At 39.8% G+C, this 24842-nt stretch overlaps 1 protein-coding gene across 1 annotated transcript in view; it reads left to right on the top strand.

The window, feature by feature from the left end:
* Nucleotides 1–24842, top strand: part of LOC121383699 (focadhesin-like) — a 578322-nt gene that overhangs the window by 527340 nt on the left and 26140 nt on the right. The window contains exons 15-20 of the mRNA XM_041513796.1: nucleotides 7221–7279; nucleotides 9672–9747; nucleotides 10788–10922; nucleotides 11817–11961; nucleotides 15653–15841; nucleotides 22781–22995. Of these exons, the coding sequence (XP_041369730.1) occupies nucleotides 7221–7279; nucleotides 9672–9747; nucleotides 10788–10922; nucleotides 11817–11961; nucleotides 15653–15841; nucleotides 22781–22995 (819 nt within the window). The remainder of the gene's footprint in view (nucleotides 1–7220; nucleotides 7280–9671; nucleotides 9748–10787; nucleotides 10923–11816; nucleotides 11962–15652; nucleotides 15842–22780; nucleotides 22996–24842) is intronic.

Raw genomic sequence — 24842 nt, forward strand, 5'->3', positions numbered from 1 at the left:
AGTCAGAGGTAACGTACGTCCAGCTCTTTGTGTTAACAGTCTGTGTCAGTTAGAGGTAACGTACGTCCAGCTCTTTGTGTTAACAGTCTGTGTCAGTCAGAGGTAACATACGTCCAGCTCTTTGTGTTAACAGTCTGTGTCAGTCAGAGGTAACGTACGTCCATCTCTTTGTGTTAACAGTCTGTGTCAGTCAGAGGTAACGTACGTCCAGCTCTTTGTGTTAACAGTCTGTGTCAGTCAGAGGTAACGTACGTCCAGCTCTTTGTGTTAACAGTCTGTGTCAGTCAGAGGTAACGTACGTCCAGCTCTTTGTGTTAACAGTCTGTGTCAGTCAGAGGTAACTTACGTCCAGCTCTTTGTGTTAACAGTCTGGTCAGTCAGAGGTAACGTACATCCAGCTCTTTGTGAATGAATGAATGAATGAATGAATGTTTAACGACACCCCAGCACGAAAAATACATCGGCTATTGGGTGTCAAACTATGGTAATGCAAATAAATAAAGTGATGATCAACATCAATATAAAAATTCAAGGTTTAAACAAAAACAGTGTAAAGAACTGTGCAAAAATACAAATACAAATATCACAGAATTTTACGGACACTGAATTTTACTCTAAACTTCAATTTGTGCTGTATTGGCCATTCTTAAAGAGAATGTTACACCCCTGCACCATGGTCAGGTAGCTCTTTGTGTTAACAGTCTGTGTCAGTCAGAGGTAACGTACGTCCAGCTCTTTGTGTTAACAGTCTGTGTCAGTCAGAGGTAACGTACGTCCAGCTCTTTGTGTTAACAGTCTGTGTCAGTCAGAGGTAATGGTCCGTCCAGCTCTTTGTGTTAACAGTCTGTGTCAGTCAGAGGTAACGTACGTCCAGCTCTTTGTGTTAACAGTCAGAGGTAACGTACGTCCAGCTCTTTGTGTTAACAGTCTGTGTCAGTCAGAGGTAACGTACGTCCAGCTCTTTGTGTTAACAGTCTGTGTCAGTCAGAGGTAACGTATGTCCAGCTCTTTGTGTTAACAGTCTGTGTCAGTCAGAGGTAACGTACGTCCAGCTCTTTGTGTTAACAGTCGTGTCAGTCAGAGGTAATGTATGTCCAGCTCTTTGTGTTAACAGTCTGTGTCAGTCAGAGGTAACGTATGTCCAGCTCTTTGTGTTAACAGTCCGTGTCAGTCAGAGGTAACGTATGTCCAGCTCTTTGTGTTAACAGTCTGTGTCAGTCAGAGGTAACGTACGTCCAGCTCTTTGTGTTAACAGTCTGTGTCAGTCAGAGGTAACGTACGTCCAGCTCTTTGTGTTAACAGTCCGTGTCAGTCAGAGGTAACGTACGTCCAGCTCTTTGTGTTAACAGTCTGTGTCAGTCAGAGGTAACGTACGTCCAGCTCTTTGTGTTAACAGTCCGTGTCAGTCAGAGGTAACGTACGTCCAGCTCTTTGTGTTAACAGTCCGTGTCAGTCAGAGGTAACGTACGTCCAGCTCTTTGTGTTAACAGTCCGTGTCAGTCAGAGGTAACGTACGTCCAGCTCTTTGTGTTAACAGTCTGTGTCAGTCAGAGGTAACGTACGTCCAGCTCTTTGTGTTAACAGTCCGTGTCAGTCAGAGGTAACGTACGTCCAGCTCTTTGTGTTAACAGTCCGTGTCAGTCAGAGGTAACGTACGTCCAGCTCTTTGTGTTAACAGTCCGTGTCAGTCAGAGGTAACGTACGTCCAGCTCTTTGTGTTAACAGTCCGTGTCAGTCAGAGGTAACGTACGTCCAGCTCTTTGTGTTAACAGTCCGTGTCAGTCAGAGGTAACGTACGTCCAGCTCTTTGTGTTAACAGTCGTGTCAGTCAGAGGTAACGTACGTCCAGCTCCTTGTGTTAACAGTCCGTGTCAGTCAGAGGTAACGTACGTCCAGCTCTTTGTGTTAACAGTCTGTGTCAGTCAGAGGTAACGTACGTCCAGCTCTTTGTGTTAACAGTCTGTGTCAGTCAGAGGTAACGTACGTCCAGCTCTTTGTGTTAACAGTCTGTGTCAGTCAGAGGTAACGTACGTCCAGCTCTTTGTGTTAACAGTCCGTGTCAGTCAGAGGTAACGTACGTCCAGCTCTTTGTGTTAACAGTCTGTGTCAGTCAGAGGTAACGTACGTCCAGCTCTTTGTGTTAACAGTCCGTGTCAGTCAGAGGTAACGTACGTCCAGCTCTTTGTGTTAACAGTCCGTGTCAGTCAGAGGTAACGTACGTCCAGCTCTTTGTGTTAACAGTCTGTGTCAGTCAGAGGTAACGTACGTCCAGCTCTTTGTGTTAACAGTCCGTGTCAGTCAGAGGTAACGTACGTCCAGCTCTTTGTGTTAACAGTCTGTGTCAGTCAGAGGTAACGTACGTCCAGCTCTTTGTGTTAACAGTCTGTGTCAGTCAGAGGTAATGGTCCGTCCAGCTCTTTGTGTTAACAGTCTGTGTCAGTCAGAGGTAACGTACGTCCAGCTCTTTGTGTTACAGTCTGTGTCAGTCAGAGGTAACGTACGTCCAGCTCTTTGTGTTAACAGTCTGTGTCAGTCAGAGGTAACGTACGTCCAGCTCTTTGTGTTAACAGTCTGTGTCAGTCAGAGGTAATGTATGTCCAGCTCTTTGTGTTAACAGTCTGTGTCAGTCAGAGGTAACGTACGTCCAGCTCTTTGTGTTAACAGTCGTGTCAGTCAGAGGTAATGTATGTCCAGCTCTTTGTGTTAACAGTCTGTGTCAGTCAGAGGTAACGTATGTCCAGCTCTTTGTGTTAACAGTCAGAGGTAACGTATGTCCAGCTCTTTGTGTTAACAGTCTGTGTCAGTCAGAGGTAACGTACGTCCAGCTCTTTGTGTTAACAGTCTGTGTCAGTCAGAGGTAACGTACGTCCAGCTCTTTGTGTTAACAGTCCGTGTCAGTCAGAGGTAACGTACGTCCAGCTCTTTGTGTTAACAGTCTGTGTCAGTCAGAGGTAACGTACGTCCAGCTCTTTGTGTTAACAGTCCGTGTCAGTCAGAGGTAACGTACGTCCAGCTCTTTGTGTTAACAGTCCGTGTCAGTCAGAGGTAACGTACGTCCAGCTCTTTGTGTTAACAGTCTGTGTCAGTCAGAGGTAACGTACGTCCAGCTCTTTGTGTTAACAGTCTGTGTCAGTCAGAGGTAACGTACGTCCAGCTCTTTGTGTTAACAGTCCGTGTCAGTCAGAGGTAACGTACGTCCAGCTCTTTGTGTTAACAGTCCGTGTCAGTCAGAGGTAACGTACGTCCAGCTCTTTGTGTTAACAGTCTGTGTCAGTCAGAGGTAACGTACGTCCAGCTCTTTGTGTTAACAGTCCGTGTCAGTCAGAGGTAACGTACGTCCAGCTCTTTGTGTTAACAGTCTGTGTCAGTCAGAGGTAACGTACGTCCAGCTCTTTGTGTTAACAGTCTGTGTCAGTCAGAGGTAACGTACGTCCAGCTCTTTGTGTTAACAGTCCGTGTCAGTCAGAGGTAACGTACGTCCAGCTCTTTGTGTTAACAGTCAGAGGTAACGTACGTCCAGCTCTTTGTGTTAACAGTCGTGTCAGTCAGAGGTAACGTACGTCCAGCTCTTTGTGTTAACAGTCCGTGTCAGTCAGAGGTAACGTACGTCCAGCTCTTTGTGTTAACAGTCCGTGTCAGTCAGAGGTAACGTACGTCCAGCTCTTTGTGTTAACAGTCCGTGTCAGTCAGAGGTAACGTACGTCCAGCTCTTTGTGTTAACAGTCTGTGTCAGTCAGAGGTAACGTACGTCCAGCTCTTTGTGTTAACAGCTCTTTGTGTCAGTCAGAGGTAACGTACGTCCAGCTCTTTGTGTTAACAGTCCGTGTCAGTCAGAGGTAACGTACGTCCAGCTCTTTGTGTTAACAGTCCGTGTCAGTCAGAGGTAACGTACGTCCAGCTCTTTGTGTTAACAGTCCGTGTCAGTCAGAGGTAACGTACGTCCAGCTCTTTGTGTTAACAGTCCGTGTCAGTCAGAGGTAACGTACGTCCAGCTCTTTGTGTTAACAGTCCGTGTCAGTCAGAGGTAACGTACGTCCAGCTCTTTGTGTTAACAGTCCGTGTCAGTCAGAGGTAACGTACGTCCAGCTCTTTGTGTTAACAGTCTGTGTCAGTCAGAGGTAACGTACGTCCAGCTCTTTGTGTTAACAGTCTGTGTCAGTCAGAGGTAACGTACGTCCAGCTCTTTGTGTTAACAGTCTGTGTCAGTCAGAGGTAACGTACGTCCAGCTCTTTGTGTTAACAGTCTGTGTCAGTCAGAGGTAACGTACGTCCAGCTCTTTGTGTTAACAGTCTGTGTCAGTCAGAGGTAACGTACGTCCAGCTCTTTGTGTTAACAGTCTGTGTCAGTCAGAGGTAACGTACGTCCAGCTCTTTGTGTTAACAGTCTGTGTCAGTCAGAGGTAACGTACGTCCAGCTCTTTGTGTTAACAGTCTGTGTCAGTCAGAGGTAACGTACGTCCAGCTCTTTGTGTTAACAGTCTGTGTCAGTCAGAGGTAACGTACGTCCAGCTCTTTGTGTTAACAGTCTGTGTCAGTCAGAGGTAACGTACGTCCAGCTCTTTGTGTTAACAGTCTGTGTCAGTCAGAGGTAACGTACGTCCAGCTCTTTGTGTTAACAGTCCGTGTCAGTCAGAGGTAACGTACGTCCAGCTCTTTGTGTTAACAGTCCGTGTCAGTCAGAGGTAACGTACGTCCAGCTCTTTGTGTTAACAGTCTGTGTCAGTCAGAGGTAACGTACGTCCAGCTCTTTGTGTTAACAGTCTGTGTCAGTCAGAGGTAACGTACGTCCAGCTCTTTGTGTTAACAGTCTGTGTCAGTCAGAGGTAACGTACGTCCAGCTCTTTGTGTTAACAGTCAGAGGTAACGTACGTCCAGCTCTTTGTGTTAACAGTCTGTGTCAGTCAGAGGTAACGTACGTCCAGCTCTTTGTGTTAACAGTCTGTGTCAGTCAGAGGTAACGTACGTCCAGCTCTTTGTGTTAACAGTCTGTGTCAGTCAGAGGTAACGTACGTCCAGCTCTTTGTGTTAACAGTCTGTGTCAGTCAGAGGTAACGTACGTCCAGCTCTTTGTGTTAACAGTCTGTGTCAGTCAGAGGTAACGTACGTCCAGCTCTTTGTGTTAACAGTCAGAGGTAACGTACGTCCAGCTCTTTGTGTTAACAGTCCGTGTCAGTCAGAGGTAACGTACGTCCAGCTCTTTGTGTTAACAGTCAGAGGTAACGTACGTCCAGCTCTTTGTGTTAACAGTCAGAGGTAACGTACGTCCAGCTCTTTGTGTTAACAGTCTGTGTCAGTCAGAGGTAACGTACGTCCAGCTCTTTGTGTTAACAGTCAGAGGTAACGTACGTCCAGCTCTTTGTGTTAACAGTCCGTGTCAGTCAGAGGTAACGTACGTCCAGCTCTTTGTGTTAACAGTCTGTTGAGCACATTAAGGAGATGTGTACCAGTTTGTAGCATGTTTTTAGCCATTGTAGACTTTTTAAAGATTAACTTTATAATAAACTTATTAGCTATTATGTACATATATATATACAGTAGAATCTCGTTGGCTCGACCTCGGAATAGTCGATCACACCGCAACACTCGAACCAAAAACGAAGTCCCGAGTTTTTTGTTCAGTAAACCCTTATATTAACTGCTGAAGGGTCGAACACGTCCAGGGTCGACTATAAGCCTTCGCTCGAACTAAATTGTCAGTCCCATCTATGTTAATAGCTATATTTCCCTCGAACTGGTGATCCATCAAATATCAATTAGGCCAAATAAAAAAAAGAGAGTTGGTGATCGTCCTTTTGATCACACAAATCAGGGGGTGGGGGGGGGTGGGGAGGGTTTTTGTTTTGTGTGTGAAAAACTTTATAAAACCCTGGAGACCAGGAGTAGCAGTCAACAGTGCAAGTGCCTGGATGTTGTAGTTCCTTCACTGGCCGCCAGATGGACCTGGTGATGGTTTAAACCGTCATGGTGCTTACGAAAGTTGAATTGCTGCTATCTCGACGCATTTTTAACAGTTTTTAACAAACTAAAAAATAAAATAATTTCAGGGGCGAGCGCATTTTTCAGGTATGGGCGGGGACGATCACCAACTCTTTTTTTATTTGGCCTTATGGCAAACCACCAAACAGGACTAACAATTACTGCGCTTGTGCAATTGGTTATTATAACCTTCGGATTAATTATTTAGGCGGAACGAACTATAGAAAGAAAGAAAGAAATGTTTTATTTAACGACACAGACATAGATGAATCGGGGAATCGCAACACTAGCTATGCAATCCTTTTGTCACCACACTTGTCATGTTGTTTGTTAACGACTATCGGTAATGATCTTTCAAGTACAGCTAGTGTTACTGCAACTGTTAGATGAACCATGATACCAATCAAACAATTAGTGCACAAACGGGCCTCAGCATAAAGCGTTACTTTGAAAACGACTACATTTCTGAAAAGTGGACAGTGCTGCGTTTTTTATTGTTGAAATATTCAAATTGTTCAGTAATAAATTCATGTAAATACAGATTAAGAATTTGCCATTTATTTATTTGATTTCAGTGCATTTACGTGTATTACACAATTTGTATCTAATTCAACTTTCTAACTGATGTTATGGAAATGTCCGATATTGACCGAATGGTTCAGTCGAACTACCCGATGGGTCGAACACTTTCTCAAGCACCGACGGGGTTCGAGCCAATGGGATTTAACATATACGTATATATATACAAGTATACATATACGTATACGTATACGTATACATATACATATACATATACATATACATATACATATACATATACATATACATATACATATACATATACATATACATATATATATATATGTATATATCTATATGTTATCGTGATAAATCCTGGTTGCCCATGACAGCGTACATCTATCGTCCGATTTATCACAAAAATTAACCAATGGGAAAAAAGGCTTATATGAAAGTTGTATTAGAATTATTAATAAACTGGTCTTATCTTTTCTGTGCAATACCTGTGTCAGGAATTTATAAGATACTTGTTTCCTTTGATGTCGATTGTATTATTGTAAAAAAATAAAAATAGGGGTGAAGAAAAATATAAACAGGGTAGACAGCAAAACCTGAAGGGGCACTAAAACGTGGGGTGGGTGGGCATTGCACCCCGTCTAAAATGGACCAGCGAGAACACTGTATCTGTTTTGTTTTATTTTAGTTTTTCCTTATTTGTTTTTCAGGTGATAGATGTGCGTTCTGCTTGGTCTGCGCTGTCAGCAAAACTCCTCCATGACAGCAGGTGCGTATTAAAACATATTATAAAACTGCTCCGTGACAGCAGGTGCGTATTAAAACAGATTATAAAACTGCTCCGTGACAGCAGGTGCGTATTAAAACAGATTATAAAACTGCTCCGTGACAGCAGGTGGGTATTAAAACAGATTATAAAACTGCTCCATGACAGCAGGTGCGTATTAAAACACATTATAAAACTGCTCCATGACAGCATGTGCGTATTAAAACAATATTATAAAACTGCTCCATGACAGCAGGTGCGTATTAAAACAGATTATAAAACTGCTCCGTGCAAGCAGGTGCGTATTAAAACAGATTATAAAACTGCTCCGTGCAAGCAGGTGCGTATTAAAACAGATTATAAAACTGCTCCGTGCAAGCAGGTGCGTATTAAAACAGATTATAAAACTGCTCCGTGCAAGCAGGTGCGTATTAAAACACATTATAAAACTGCTCCGTGCAAGCAGGTGCGTATTAAAACACATTATAAAACTGCTCCGTGCAAGCAGGTGCGTATTAAAACACATTTTAAAACTGCTCCGTGCAAGCAGGTGCGTATTAAAACACATTATAAAACTGCTCCGTGCAAGCAGGTGCGTATTAAAACACATTATAAAACTGCTCCGTGCAAGCAGGTGCGTATTAAAACACATTATAAAACTGCTCCGTGCAAGCAGGTGTGTATTAAAACACATTATAAAACTGCTCCATGACAGCAGGTGTGTATTAAAACACATTATAAAACTGCTCCATGACAGCAGGTCTGTATTAAAACATATTATAATATGTTACATTAATAATGGCATAGGCAGGACATAGCTCAGTGATAAAGCACTTGCTTGATGCAGTGTCAGTTTAGGATTGATCCCCATTGGTGGGCCCATTGGGCTATTTCTCGTTCTAAGCCAGTGCACAATAGTATGTGCTATCCTGTCTATGGGATGGTGCATATAAAATATCCTTTGCCACTAATGGAAAAATGTAGTGGGTTTCCTCTCTAAGACTATATGTCAAAATTACCAAATGTTTAACATCCAATAGCTGATGATTAATAAATCATTGTACACTAATGGTGTCGTTAAATAAAACAAACTTTATAACTTTAATAACTGCACAATCTTTATAAGTTAATAAATAAGAGCTTTATGTTAATGTTATATTAATCTTTGAAATAAGTATACTATTTAATGTTACATTGTGTTCATATCTTGCATTAATAAAAAAATAAAAAAATATTTTATTTAATGACACACTCAACGCATTTTATTTACGGTTATATGGCGTAAGACATATGGTTAAGGACCACACGGATTTTTAGAGGAAACCCGCTGTCGCCACTACATGGGGTACTCTTTCCGATTAGCAGCAAGGGATCTTTTATTTGCGCTTCCCACAGGCAGGATAGCACAAACCATGGCCTTTGTTGAACGAGTTATGGATCACTGGTCAGTGCAAGTGGTTTACACCTACCCATTGAGCCTTGCGGAGCACTCACTCAGGGTTTGGAGTCGGTATTTGGATTAAAAATCCCATGCCTCGACTGGGATCTGAACCCAGTACCTACCAGCCTGTAGACCGATGGCCTAACCACTATGCCACCAAGGCCGGTTTGCATTAATAATTACATTGTCTTAATATGTTGCATTAATACTTATGGGGCAGGATCTATGTTGTAGTGTAGTAGTGTAGGTTCGAACCACCTCAATGCCTGATTGGGTTTTCCCCATCCCACCATGCAGGGCCCTACGATTGGTATATAATATCAAAGGCTGTGGTATGTGCTGTCATGTCATAAAAGAATGTGCTAATGGAAAAATGTAGCCTGTTTCCTTTGACTACATGTGAGACATTACCAAATGTTTGACATTCAATAGCCAATAATTAATAAATCAATGTGCACTAGTGGTACATGTATGTTGAATAAAATAAACTTTAAACATACTTTTTAATAATTAAAGTATATTGTCCTAACATGTGTATTACAGGTGTGTGTGCAGGAATGTCAGCAGGGGAGGGTCTAGACCAGTGAGCAACATTTATAGGGGGTATTGAGACATGTTCCCCAAGAAAATGTATTGGGGAAAATTGCTTGAGCATGGAGAGGTTTCAAACCCCCAAACCCCTAGTCCTGCACATAAAGTCTGTATTACATAAATACATGTAACAATGTTGTATTCACGTTAGTAATACATGTAGTCTTAATGTTACATTTTTGTCTTTAATCATTAAAAATTGCTTTGTATGTTAATTTACCTTTAATAAGAACATTGTATTAATATGCTAACAAGTATATATATATATATATATATCATATTACTTACTTTGTCTTAATTTGTAACCTTAATAAGTACAGTTTATGGACATTACATTTAGTAATATGTGTGTTGTCATTTCAGACCTACAGTTGTTGACAAAATCTGCAGTTTGTTTGCACTTGTCCCATCGGTGGCTGTTCAGACCCCAGAGTTTGAGGTGAGTCTTCACTAGGTTGTATTTAATAACACGAGAAACAAGACACATTTTAAAACTTAAATTTTATTTTTTATTTCAATGCCTTCTTAAGGATTTTTCAGTTGTTGAAGTCTATGCATGTGATTTTAATTAATGATAACAGCAAATTATTTTGATTTACATATTTTCATATTTCATATCAGTAATGACTACTTAATTTGTGTTTAGCTTTCCCAGACAGAAGTATAGCAATAAACCTGGGTTTGCTTTCAAATTATCTCTATGGCCCTTAACCATATGTTTGATGGTATATAAAACCATAATTAAAATGTGTTGAGTATGTTGTTCAACTGAAACATTTATTTTTATCTTCTTTCCAGAAGTAGTGTTTCTCATGTTGTAGGTTTTCCAGACTGAAGTAGTGATGAAGCTCTGTTTGTCATGTTGTAGGTGTTTCAGACTGAAGTAGTGATGAACCTGAGTTTCTCATGTTGTAGGTTTTCCAGACTGAAGTAGTGATGAACCTGTGTTTCTCATGTTGTAGGTTTTCCAGACTGAAGTAGTGATGAACCTGTGTTTCTCATGTTGTAGGTGTTCCAGACTGAAGTAGTGGTGAACCTGTGTTTCTCATGTTGTAGGTTTTCCAGGTTGAAGTAGTGATAAACCTGTGTTTCTCATGTTGTAGGTTTTCCAGACTGAAGTAGTGATGAACCTGTATTTGCCATGTTGTAGGTGTTCCAGACTGAAGTAGTGGTGAACCTGTGTTTAACATGTTGTAGGTGTTCCAGACTGAAGTGGTGGTGAACCTGTGTTTCACATGTTGTAGGTGTTCCAGACTGAAGTGGTGATGAACCTGTGTTTCTCATGTTGTAGGTTTTCCAGACAGTAGTAGTGATGAACCTGTGTTTGTCATGTTGTAGGTTTTCCAGACTGAAGTAGTGATGAACCTGTGTTTGTCTTGTTGTAGGTTTTCCAGACTGAAGTAGGAATGAGCCTGTGTTTGTCATGTTGTAGGTGTTCCAGACTGAAGTAGTGATGAACCTGTGTTTGTCATGTTGTAGGTGTTCCAGACTGAAGTAGTGATGAACCTCTGGTTGTACTGTCACAGTCACTGTGACGAGATTCGCGGTTCAGCATACCAGGCACTGGCTGCGTTCACACCAAACCACTTCAGAGTGAGCTTCTTGCCCAGACAGGTCAGTTTCTCAAGTTACTACAAGGTCAGTTTCTCAAGTTACTACAAGGTCAGTTTCTCAAGTTACTACAAGGTCAGAAACTGACCTTGTAGTAACTTGAGAAACTGACCGGCCATGCAGGGTTGAATGGTGCCTGAATTCTGTAGATACTACATCGGCCATGCAGGGTTGAATGGTGCCTGAATTCTGTAGATACTACACCAGCCATGCAGGTTTGAATGGTGCCTGAATTCTGTAGATATTACACCGGCCATGCAGGGTTGAATGGTGCCTGAATTCTGTAGATACTACACCAGCCATGCAGGTTTGAATGGTGCCTGAATTCTGTAGATATTACACCGGCCATGCAGGGTTGAATGGTGCCTGAATTCTGTAGATACTACACCAGCCATGCAGGGTTGAATGGTGCCTGAATTCTGTAGATACTACACCAGCCATGCAGGTTTGAATGGTGCCTGAATTCTGTAGATACTACACCGGCCATGCAGGGTTGAATGGTGCCTGAATTCTGTAGATACTACATCGGCCATGCAGGGTTGAATGGTGCCTGAATTCTGTAGATACTATACTGGCCATGCAGGGTTGAATGGTGCCTGAATTCTGTAGATACTACACCGGCCATGCAGGGTTGAATGGTGCCTGAATTCTGTAGATACTACACCGGCCATGCAGGGTTGAATGGTGCCTGAATTCTGTAGATACTATACTGGCCATGCAGGGTTGAATGGTGCCTGAATTCTGTGTTACATGAATTTGTTTTTGCAAAACCTATAAATGAGTTATGCAAATTTTCAATTTCTCAGAAGCCGATTAGACACCCAATTATAGCTGTAGACAAAATGTTCTGATATATTGTTAATCAAACCTTCCTTTGTACACCACCTGTCTGTGTAGGTAACAGAAGACTTTCACCAGCAGGCGGCGGCCATGATTGAGGAGCAGGAGAAACCCGAGCTGACAGTGGATGACATTCTACCCTTTGTACCCGGCTGCTGCTACACACGTCTCTTGGACTCACTCAGTACAGAGGTCCTCAAAGGTAATATTATATTACTAGATCTACCCTTTGTACCCGGCTGCTGCTACACACGTCTCTTGGACTCACTCAGTACAGAGGTCCTCAAAGGTAATATTATATTACTAGATGTAACCTTTGTACCCGGCTGCTGCTACACACGTCTCTTGGACTCACTTAGTACAGAGGTCCTCAAAGGTAATATTATATTACTAGATGTACCTTTGTACCCGGCTGCTGCTACACACGTCTCTTGGACTCACTTAGTACAGAGGTCCTCAAAGGTAATATTATATTACTAGATGTAACCTTTGTACCCGGCTGCTGCTACACACGTCTCTTGGACTCACTTAGTACAGAGGTCCTCAAAGGTAATATTATATTACTAGATGTAACCTTTGTACCCGGCTGCTGCTACACACGTCTCTTGGACTCACTTAGTACAGAGGTCCTCAAAGGTAATATTATATTACTAGATGTAACCTTTGTACCCGGCTGCTGCTACACACGTCTCTTGGACTCACTTAGTACAGAGGTCCTCAAAGGTAATATTATATTACTAGATGTAACCTTTGTACCCGGCTGCTGCTACACACGTCTCTTGGACTCACTTAGTACAGAGGTCCTCAAAGGTAATATTATATTACTAGATGTAACCTTTGTACCCGGCTGCTGCTACACACGTCTCTTGGACTCACTTAGTACAGAGGTCCTCAAAGGTAATATTATATTACTAGATGTAACCTTTGTACCCGGCTGCTGCTACACACGTCTCTTGGACTCACTTAGTACAGAGGTCCTCAAAGGTAATATTATATTACTAGATGTAACCTTTGTACCCGGCTGCTGCTACACACGTCTCTTGGACTCACTTAGTACAGAGGTCCTCAAAGGTAATATTATATTACTAGATGTAACCTTTGTACCCGGCTGCTGCTACACACGTCTCTTGGACTCACTTAGTACAGAGGTCCTCAAAGGTAATATTATATTACTAGATGTAACCTTTGTACCCGGCTGCTGCTACACACGTCTCTTGGACTCACTTAGTACAGAGGTCCTCAAAGGTAATATTATATTACTAGATGTAACCTTTGTACCCGGCTGCTGCTACACACGTCTCTTGGACTCACTTAGTACAGAGGTCCTCAAAGGTAATATTATATTACTAGATGTAACCTTTGTACCCGGCTGCTGCTACACACGTCTCTTGGACTCACTTAGTACAGAGGTCCTCAAAGGTAATATTATATTACTAGATGTAACCTTTGTACCCGGCTGCTGCTACACACGTCTCTTGGACTCACTTAGTACAGAGGTCCTCAAAGGTAATATTATATTACTAGATGTAACCTTTGTACCCGGCTGCTGCTACACACGTCTCTTGGACTCACTTAGTACAGAGGTCCTCAAAGGTAATATTATATTACTAGATGTAACCTTTGTACCCGGCTGCTGCTACACACGTCTCTTGGACTCACTTAGTACAGAGGTCCTCAAAGGTAATATTATATTACTAGATGTAACCTTTGTACCCGGCTGCTGCTACACACGTCTCTTGGACTCACTTAGTACAGAGGTCCTCAAAGGTAATATTATATTACTAGATGTAACCTTTGTACCCGGCTGCTGCTACACACGTCTCTTGGACTCACTTAGTACAGAGGTCCTCAAAGGTAATATTATATTACTAGATGTAACCTTTGTACCCGGCTGCTGCTACACACGTCTCTTGGACTCACTTAGTACAGAGGTCCTCAAAGGTAATATTATATTACTAGATGTAACCTTTGTACCCGGCTGCTGCTACACACGTCTCTTGGACTCACTTAGTACAGAGGTCCTCAAAGGTAATATTATATTACTAGATGTAACCTTTGTACCCGGCTGCTGCTACACACGTCTCTTGGACTCACTTAGTACAGAGGTCCTCAAAGGTAATATTATATTACTAGATGTAACCTTTGTACCCGGCTGCTGCTACACACGTCTCTTGGACTCACTTAGTACAGAGGTCCTCAAAGGTAATATTATATTACTAGATGTAACCTTTGTACCCGGCTGCTGCTACACACACCTCCTGGACTCACTTAGTACAGAGGTCCTCAAAGGTAATATTATATTACTAGATGTAACCTTTGTACCCGGCTGCTGCTACACACGTCTCTTGGACTCACTTAGTACAGAGGTCCTCAAAGGTAATATTATATTACTAGATGTAACCTTTGTACCCGGCTGCTGCTACACACGTCTCTTGGACTCACTCAGTACAGAGGTCCTCAAAGGTAATATTAAATTACTAGATGTAATCTTTGTACCCAGTTGCTGCTACACACACCTCCTGGACTCTCTCAGTACAGAGGTCCTCAAAGGTAATATTAAATTACTAGATGTAATCTTTGTACCCAGTTGCTGCTACACACACCTCCTGGACTTTCTCAGTACAGAGGTCCTCAAAGGTAATATGATATTACTAGATGTAACCTTTATACCTGGCTGCTGCTACACACGTCTCCTGGACTCTCTCAGTACAGAGGTCCTCAAAGGTAATATTATATTACTAGATGTACACATGTAACCCATCCTACACTTTAAAAATATGACCAATTATATATAGCCAGCCCTCATTAGGCAAGACTATATACATGGCCACTGTATATATAGCCATTTCTATGTTAAATAACAACGGTGACTGCCTCCATTATGTTTATATTTATGCAATTCATCTTTGTACGATGTGTGTACAGTAGTCAACTGGATCTGAGCGCAAAATGATCTGTGTGAAGTGTGGCATCTGTAAGTACAAAGAAAGTTGTTGGTAGTGCAGACCAAAGAGGAGAAATGACCAGACTGATTAAAAACTGTTAAAAAGGCCTTGTATATTGTATGTTATAGAACAATTACAAACATTCTGCCATTTCTTATTGGACAGTGTCACTATAGTTATATACTACACTATGTTATCCTTCGATAAATCTCAAATGAGACATCATTACATAAAACAGGCCATGGAAACGATTTATGTGTCTTTTTAACTAAATAAGTTTTGTTTGTAACCGTAAGAATTGTTTGTAATTTTTGTGTGAATTTATTGATACATAATAGTCACAAATTGAGTATAAAATTGCTTTGCTATGTTATGATATGTTAATTTTAGTAAGCACATATGCACGTTTTTCAAATATGGTTGCATCTTTTTAAAATTTCAATGTTAACAGTAGACATAATAGGTTTACTCTCTTTTCCCTCCCCAAGTCTCCTCCTGTGTTGGGCAGACGAGCTGGCACAAGACAAGCATTTGATAAACAGCTTGCTCTGAACCTGCATGGGCGGGATGTAGCCCAGTGGTACAGCACTCGCTCGATGTGCAGTCGATCTGGGATCGATCTCCGTCGGTGGGCCCATTGGGATATTTTTCGTTCCAACCAGGGCACCACGACTGGTATATCAAAGGCTGTGGTATGTACTACCCTGCCTGTAGGATGGTGCATATAAAAGATCCCTTGCTGCTAATCGAAAAGAGTAGCCCATGAAGTGGCGGCAACGGGTTTCCTTTCTCAATATCTGTGTGGTACTTAACCATATGTTTGATGTCATATAACCATAAATAAAATGTGTTGAGTGTGTTGTTAAATAAACCATTTCTTTCTTTCTTTCTTTCTGAATATGCATGTTAAATTATTTGACTGACTGACTATGATTCTTGAATTTGCAGACTATGAAGTGTTCTTATCATCTATGGTGGCCTCAGAAGTTCAAGGTCTGCCACGTGGTATCTACTACACATCGCTACGACGACAGGGTGCAGCGACTAATCATGGAAAGGCCATCGACAGTATTCCAGCATTTATTCTTTCCAAGTACGAGAAGTGTAATCAGCCAGGATTGACCCCAGCACTTACAGGTCAGAAATGTATTGATGATTTCTAAAAATAATAATATCTAATCAACACTTACAGGTTAGAAATATATTGATGATTTCTGAAAATAACATTTCTGTCTAATTAACTCTTACAGGTTAGAAATATAGTGATGATTTCTGAAAATAACATTTCTGTCTAATTAACTCTTACAGGTTAGAAATATAGTGATGATTTCTGAAAATAACGTTTCTGTCTAATTAACTCTTACAGGTTAGAAATATAGTGATGATTTCTGAAAATAACATTTCTGTCTAATTAACTCTTACAGGTTAGCAATATAGTGATGATTTCTGAAAATAACATTTCTGTCTAATTAACTCTTACAGGTTAGCAATATACTGTAGTGATGATTTCTGAAAATAACATTTCTGTCTAATTAACTCTTACAGGTTAGCAATATAGTGATGATTTCTAAAAATAACATTTCTGTCTAATTAACTCTTACAGGTTAGAAATATAGTGATGATTTCTAAAAATATTATTTATGTCAAATCAACACTTACAGGTTACAAATGTATATTGATGATTTCTAAAAATATTATTTATGTTAAATCAACACTTACAGGTTACAAATATATATTGATGATTTCTAAAAATATTATTTATGTCAAATCAACACTTACAAGTTACAAATGTATATTGATGATTTTTAAAAATAATGTTTTCTCTAATCAGCTGGGCACCATTCCATGAAGCGATCTTAGCCCTAAGATCAACTTAAGTGCATAGGGTAGCTATGCACTTAAGGTAATCTTAGGGCTAAGATCGTTTCATGGAACGGGGCCCAGGTGGCTGATCCAAACCAGGAAGTCTTTTTATGTTTTCTGTGTGGATTGAATAATACACTGGTTGTATCAACAGTTGGTTTGTAATGACACCACTAGAACACATTGATTTTTGAGTCTTCAGCTATTGGATGTCAAACATTTTGGTAATATTTTACTTGTAGTCTTAGAGAAAATCTGCTACATTTTCCCATTAGCAGCAAGGAGTATTTTATATGCACTTTACTACAGACAGGACAGCACATACCAGTCATGGTACGTTGTTTGGGATGGGAAAAAGCCCAGTCAAAGAATGGGCCCACAGAGGTGGTTCGATCCTGCAGTGCAAGCGCCTCGGCTCAGGCAAACTTAACCCTACTAAGAAAAAAGTGCTATTTCTTTTTATGATTTTTATTTTATTTTTTATTAATATGAGGGTGAAAAAAGGTGCATGTGATTATAACATTTTATCTGAATCTGTCAAGGTAAATGTAATAAAAACAAAGATAAGAAAAAAGTTGACTCTATACCGGAACATAATTTTTTCCAGCATATTTCCGAAAATCCTTATTTTGTCCCAACCTATAACCATTATCTCACGTAATGGCATCAAGTTTCCTGTCACAGTGAACCATCATCCTCCATTATAGTCCGACATACAGTGAACCTGGGCAGTGGAGTTGCATGTCTGAGGCAGTTTTCTTATGCCTTAGTGGCATGTGGACATGAAAATAAGTTGTTATCATTGGCGTTCTTGTTACTGACATCATTATCAAATGGCTTTCTTCAAGTTTACTCTCATTGACTGCGACAATTTCAGAGATAATATGTAGGGTTTTTTTGCAAGTTTTTGTCTTTAATATCATTATCGAATTGCTTTTATTGAAGTTTACTCTTATTGAGCGTGACAGTTTTAGCGATAATACGTGGGGTTTTTGTGAGTTGGTTTTTTGTTTAATGGTTATGACATTTTGTCATTTTCAACTGGTTTTTTTGGTAGATTTGTTAGATTCAGTGGGGCTTTGTACATGTGTGTATGTCGACCATTTTATTCTATGTTAGTTTGCTGGGATCGATACCTGTTGGTGGGCCCATTAAGCTGTTTTTTGTTGCAACCGGTGCTCCAAAACGTGTATAACAAATGCCAATGTGTGTATCATGCTGTCTGTTGAATGGTGAAATAAAACATCTGTGCTTGTTGCTACTCAAAGAGAGTAGCCCATAGAGTGGCGGCAGTTCATGGGTTTCCTCTCTCATTATCGTGTGCTCCATAATCATACAGCTCATGCCTAGAAACCACACATAGTGTGAGCTCCGGGGTTCAGTGGATACACTGCCGGACAGTCAAGCTGACGATAGTGGTTCAATTCCTGTCAAAGCTGGCTCACACATTCATTCATCTTTGTCATCTATCACCTTCTGCTTATCATTCTCATTATCTTAATATAAAACACTTTCCAATTTCTCCCACAATTTCATTCTGTTTTGAGCTGTCCACACCATCGCATACCTGTCACAACTTCCTTCACGGGTGCAGTCTCTGTGTACTTCTCTGCACTCTCGTGGCATCCTTGTCCTCTGCCGCTGATAAAGCTGGTCTGACCCATGGCACTAACTGACGACCGCTGGTAGTAGGGGAGTATAATAGGTGGTTACAAGTGACTCTTAACAATGCCACAAGTAACTACTGAACACTTTCCGAAGTGGTCAGACTATAAGTCCACAGCTAAAAGCTGATGAGAAATGACAGGTGTGTGGCATGGATGGCACCTGTCTCAGTTGGAGGGACAATGACTGAGATGTGGAGGTGGACAGCAAAAAAAGTTGAAAAATAGGAGGAGTTGCCAGATCAGGAAGAAATGAGATGGAATTCCAAGGAGAGAAAGGAAAGTGGTCCTTCTATGTGGCACCACATAGCTCAGTAATAGAGCACTTGACTTAGGTTATAAGATTCCTTGTTGGACAATTCAAGTTTTCACCTATCCGGCACTTGACTTAGGTTATAAGATTCCTTGTTGGACAATTCAAGTTTTCACCTATCCGGCACTTGACTTAGGTTATAAGATTCCTTGTTGGACAATTCAAGTTTTCACCTATCCGGCACTTGACTTAGGTTATAAGATTCCTTGTTGGACCATTCAAGTTTTCACCTATCCGGCACTAAGATTCCTTGTTGGACAATTCAAGTTTTCACCTATCCGGCACTTGACTTAGGTTATAAGATTCCTTGTTGGACAATTCAAGTTTTCACCTATCCGGCACTTGACTTAGGTTATAAGATTCCTTGTTGGACAATTCAAGTTGTCACCTATCCGGCACTTGACTTAGGTTATAAGATTCCTTGTTGGACAGTTCAAGTTTTCACCTATCCGGCACTTGACTTAGGTAATAAGATTCCTTGTTGGACCATTCAAGTTTTCACCTATCCGGCACTTGACTTAGGTTATAAGATTCCTTGTTGGACAATTCAAGTTTTCACCTATCCGGCACTTGACTTAGGTTATAAGATTCCTTGTTGGACAATTCAAGTTTTCACCTATCCGGCACTTGACTTAGGTTATAAGATTCCTTGTTGGACAATTCAAGTTGTCACCTATCCGGCACTTGACTTAGGTTATAAGATTCCTTGTGGGACAGTTCAAGTTTTCACCTATCTGGCACTTGACTTAGGTAATAAGATTCCTTGTTGGACAATTCAAGTTTTTACCTATCCTGCACTTGACTTAGGTTATAAGATTCCTTGTTGGACAATTCAAGTTTTTACCTATCCGGCACTTGACTTAGGTTATAAGATTCCTTGTTGGACAATTCAAGTTTTCACCTATCCGGCACTTGACTTAGGTAATAAGATTCCTTGTTGGACAATTCAAGTTTTCACCTGTCCGGCACTTGACTTAGGTTATAAGATTCCTTGTTGGACAATTCAAGTTTTCACCTATCCGGCAATTGACTTAGGTTATAAGATTCCTTGTTGGACAATTCAAGTTTTCACCTATCCGGCACTTGACTTAGGTTATAAGATTCCTTGTTGGACAATTCAAGTTTTCACCTATCCGGCACTAAGATTCCTTGTTGGACAATTCAAGTTTTCACCTATCCGGCACTAAGATTCCTTGTTGGACAATTCAAGTTTTCACCTATCCGGCACTTGACTTAGGTTATAAGATTCCTTGTTGGACAATTCAAGTTTTCACCTATCCGGCACTTGACTTAGGTTATAAGATTCCTTGTTAGACAAGTCAGATTTTCATCTATCCTGCACTTTTTTTTTCTTTTTTTTTAAATATTTATTTTCCCCAGTCCATTCTGACCATGTCAAGGTTGGGGAGCCTTGAATTCATGGCCTTACATCAAAGTAATATAATTTATATACAAGTACATATATCTAATTTGTTATATAATAATGTTATATAGTCATATATAACAATTTGATACATAAATGCATTTGTAATGTTTCTGTATAAATTAAAGATTTGTAAAAAAAACAAAACAAATTGCTATAACGCATAGAATGGAAAGGACTGGGAAATATAGAAAAAAGAAAGAAAATATAATGGTTAAAATATATAATAATAAATTAATAAATAAATAAATAAATAAGCAAACAAACAAAGAGAACAAAACAAAACAAATAAATAAACAAATAAAATAAAATAAAATAAATAAATAAATACATGGGGGGGGGGGGGGAGGTTCTATACTAGCGTGAAACGAAAAAGACCTGGAATTCGAAAGCTGTTGTTAGGAAATACATTTCAGTCAAGAGATTAAGCCATGGTGTCCATTGTTGATTAAAAATTTTGTAATTGCAATTCTTATATAAAATAAATCTTTCTATTTTAAACTTGTTTCGCAAAATGTTTTTCACGCCATTGATATTTAATATTTTTTCTGTACTTTCATACAGGAGATATAATATTTAATATTGATAATCAACCAATTTACAAAGTTACTATTTTCATTATTGATTATACCAAACATAACAATATCTTGACTAAACATAATGTCAATTCCTGTTTCTGTCAATATCCATTCTCGTATTGATTCCCAAATGTGGTTAACCTTATTGCAGTCAAAGAAAAGATGTTGTAACGTTTCACATGAAGCTTTGCAGAAGTCGCAAGCATTAGAATCCACATAATGTATTATATACAAAAATGTATTAATAGTTAAGATTCTGTGTACTATTCTATACTAAAACCATGATAGGAGGAGTTGCCAGATCAGGAAGAAATGAGATGGAATTCCAAGGAGAGAAAGGAAAGTGGTCCTTCTATGTGGCACCACATAGCTCAGTAATAGAGCACTTGACTTAGGTTATAAGATTCCTTGTTGGACAATTCAAGTTTTCACCTATCCGGCACTTGACTTAGGTTATAAGATTCCTTGTTGGACAATTCAAGTTTTCACCTATCCGGCACTTGACTTAGGTTATAAGATTCCTTGTTGGACAATTCAAGTTTTCACCTATCCGGCACTTGACTTAGGTTATAAGATTCCTTGTTGGACAATTCAAGTTTTCACCTATCCGGCACTTGACTTAGGTTATAAGATTCCTTGTTGGACAATTCAAGTTTTCACCTATCCGGCACTTGACTTAGGTTATAAGATTCCTTGTTGGACAATTCAAGTTTTCACCTATCCGGCACTTGACTTAGGTTATAAGATTCCTTGTTGGACCATTCAAGTTTTCACCTATCCGGCACTAAGATTCCTTGTTGGACAATTCAAGTTTTCACCTATCCGGCACTTGACTTAGGTTATAAGATTCCTTGTTGGACAATTCAAGTTTTCACCTATCCGGCACTTGACTTAGGTTATAAGATTCCTTGTTGGACAATTCAAGTTTTCACCTGTCCGGCACTTGACTTAGGTTATAAGATTCCTTGTTGGACAATTCAAGTTTTCACCTATCCAGCACTTGACTTAGGTTATAAGATTCCTTGCTGGACAGTTCAAGTTGTCACCTATCCGGCACTTGACTTAGGTTATAAGATTCCTTGTTGGACAGTTCAAGTTTTCACCTATCCGGCACTTGACTTAGGTAATAAGATTCCTTGTTGGACCATTCAAGTTTTCACCTATCCGGCACTTGACTTAGGTTATAAGATTCCTTGTTGGACAATTCAAGTTTTCACCTATCTGGCACTTGACTTAGGTTATAAGATTCCTTGTTGGACAATTCAAGTTTTCACCTATCCGGCACTTGACTTAGGTTATAAGATTCCTTGTTGGACAATTCAAGTTGTCACCTATCCGGCACTTGACTTAGGTTATAAGATTCCTTGTGGGACAGTTCAAGTTGTCACCTATCCGGCACTTGACTTAGGTTATAAGATTCCTTGTTGGACAATTCAAGTTTTCACCTATCCGGCACTTGACTTAGGTTATAAGATTCCTTGTTGGACAATTCAAGTTTTCACCTATCCGGCACTTGACTTAGGTTATAAGATTCCTTGTTGGACAATTCAAGTTTTCACCTATCCGGCACTTGACTTAGGTTATAAGATTCCTTGTTGGACAATTCAAGTTTTCACCTATCCGGCACTTGACTTAGGTTATAAGATTCCTTGTTGGACCATTCAAGTTTTCACCTATCCGGCACTTGACTTAGGTTATAAGATTCCTTGTTGGACAATTCAAGTTTTCACCTATCCGGCACTTGACTTAGGTTATAAGATTCCTTGTTGGACCATTCAAGTTTTCACCTATCCGGCACTTGACTTAGGTTATAAGATTCCTTGTTGGACCATTCAAGTTTTCACCTATCCGGCACTTGACTTAGGTTATAAGATTCCTTGTTGGACAATTCAAGTTTTCACCTATCCGGCACTTGACTTAGGTTATAAGATTCCTTGTTGGACAATTCAAGTTTTCACCTATCCGGCACTTGACTTAGGTTATAAGATTCCTTGTTGGACAATTCATGTTTTCACCTATCCGGCTCTTGACTTGGCCAGGATTTTTAGGTTTAGGACTATATGTGATATCATGTCTGTTGAAAGTGTATATAATTCTCCTTCAAATTTAAAGAAAGTAATATGCATGATAATAAACAGTGATGGATGTAACTATCGGTAACACTGAATACGTTTATGGTAGGTAAGCTAGACATTTAGTTAACACAATTCTTTATATTAACATCTCTCGTTGTAGCCGGCTTGCTGTTCTGCCACGACCCTGTGGTAGTAGTGGGTCGAGACGGCCGCCCGCGCCGACACTACATCGTGACACACGGCAAGACGTACCGCCAGATGTTGTCCACGCTGCTGCACGAGGTCCCCATCCAGCCGTCCGAGTGGCACCGCACAATGCTCACACCGCAGGCATGGACGTCACTCATCGACAGAGTCTACATCGCAATCATCGAGGTGCCAACACACACCAACATCTTAGTTCATTTATCAGACCTTACTGTTTCGTGTGTTAATTAAATTCAATTTAACAATACAAATTATCAAGATAGCTTTTATGATGCAGGTTTTAATAACAAAATAGTGATCTAAAACTGTTGTTTGGTGATCTCGGATAACTAACTTGCATTAATATGACGTCATATATATTACCAACGATGTATTGCTTCCAATGATAAACACCATGACCTCATAGCATATGAAAGACAGACTTATTCTGTATGTGCTGACATCATGGAATAGGTCTGTCATGCATAGCTAGGGATGGCAGAAATTATCATATAAATCCACACGCTAAGAGGAGCTAAAAATCACTCTCCTTGAACAAGTCTCAGAGGAGTGAAGGGGAGAAAGAGTGATAGCTAGATAGAAATATTTTACATTCTTGTCATCATAGACTAATAGACTCCATCATATGTGGTAATGTGGGATAGAAAAAGTACACCCGAGGTGATGGAAATTTCGACCTGGGACAAGGCTTGCCGAATCCCAGGGTCGAAACTTCCACTACCGAGGGTGTACTTTTTCTATCCCACATGACCACATATGATGGAGTCTTTTTCTCGCATCCATTCGATAAATAAACCATTATTTTACACGAACAAACAAAGATGGCTGAAAAGGTGACTTCTTTATTTGACCGTTTTGTCATAAATAAACTACACTATCATATTTGCTGCATCTGTTTCATGTGTTAAATATAATTTAACACTACAAATTAACAAGATAGCTTTTATAAATGAAGGTTTTAATAACAAAATATCGATCTAAAACTAACCAACTCGCATTGATATGACGTCATATATTACCAACGCCATAATACTCCCCATGTTAAAATCAATAATGTCATAGCCCATGCAAGACAATATTTAGGTATTAGTTTTCCACTAGCAGCGGGGGTGGCGATGTCATCTCTTGTAATTAGCTCAATAATTTTCAATAATTTCACATTGAGCTCCATTTCTCTTTTACTATAAGTCCTGCATCAATGGACCGATAGATGTTTATCACAATATATGGGAAACAAATAAATTTGTTTTAAACTTAAAGTGTGATTTAAAAAAAAAAAAATTATTTCTTTAACATGCGATTTTGAGATTGATTGAAAATATGTTTTATTGTACAAAGAACAACATAATCGGGAACAAGTTTGACAACTTACGAGACCCTCTTCTATATACATACAATATACATGGCGACCTATATTACATACATGTAGCTGTAAATTTAAACTACATTTAAACAGTCAAGGATAACCAGTGGAAGGAAATATATTATAATGCATTGTGAATGAATATCTAGGGTTGTAATTATCATTGATACTGAATATGTTTATGTTAGGTGGGACAGTTAATTTCATGGAATCCTCTTCTTTTTTTTGTGTGTGTGTGAAATCAGTTTTATTAATTAGATGAATTTGTGTTATATGTTCCACTTTTTGCTTGTATTTCCCACTAATTATCAGTTCACCAATTGATTGACTTTATGCATTGTTTCAAGGCAGGAAGGCGGAGCTACATGTATAAGAAATGGAGACAGAGATTGACTTTATGTAACATTGTTTCAGGGCAGGAAGGTGGAGCTATAAGAAATGGAGACATAGATTGACTTTATGTAACATTCTTTCAGGGCAGGAAGGCGGAGCTACATATATAAGAAATGGAGACAGAGATTGACTTTATGTAACATTGTTTCAGGGTAGGAAGGTGGAGCTATAAGAAATGAAGATGTAGATTGACTTTATGTAACATTGTTTCAGGGCAGGGAGGCGGAACTATAAGAAATGGAGACGTAGATTGACTTTA

This window comes from Gigantopelta aegis, chromosome 2, assembly GCF_016097555.1.
Source record: "Gigantopelta aegis isolate Gae_Host chromosome 2, Gae_host_genome, whole genome shotgun sequence".
Taxonomy (NCBI): Eukaryota; Metazoa; Mollusca; class Gastropoda; order Neomphalida; family Peltospiridae; genus Gigantopelta; species Gigantopelta aegis.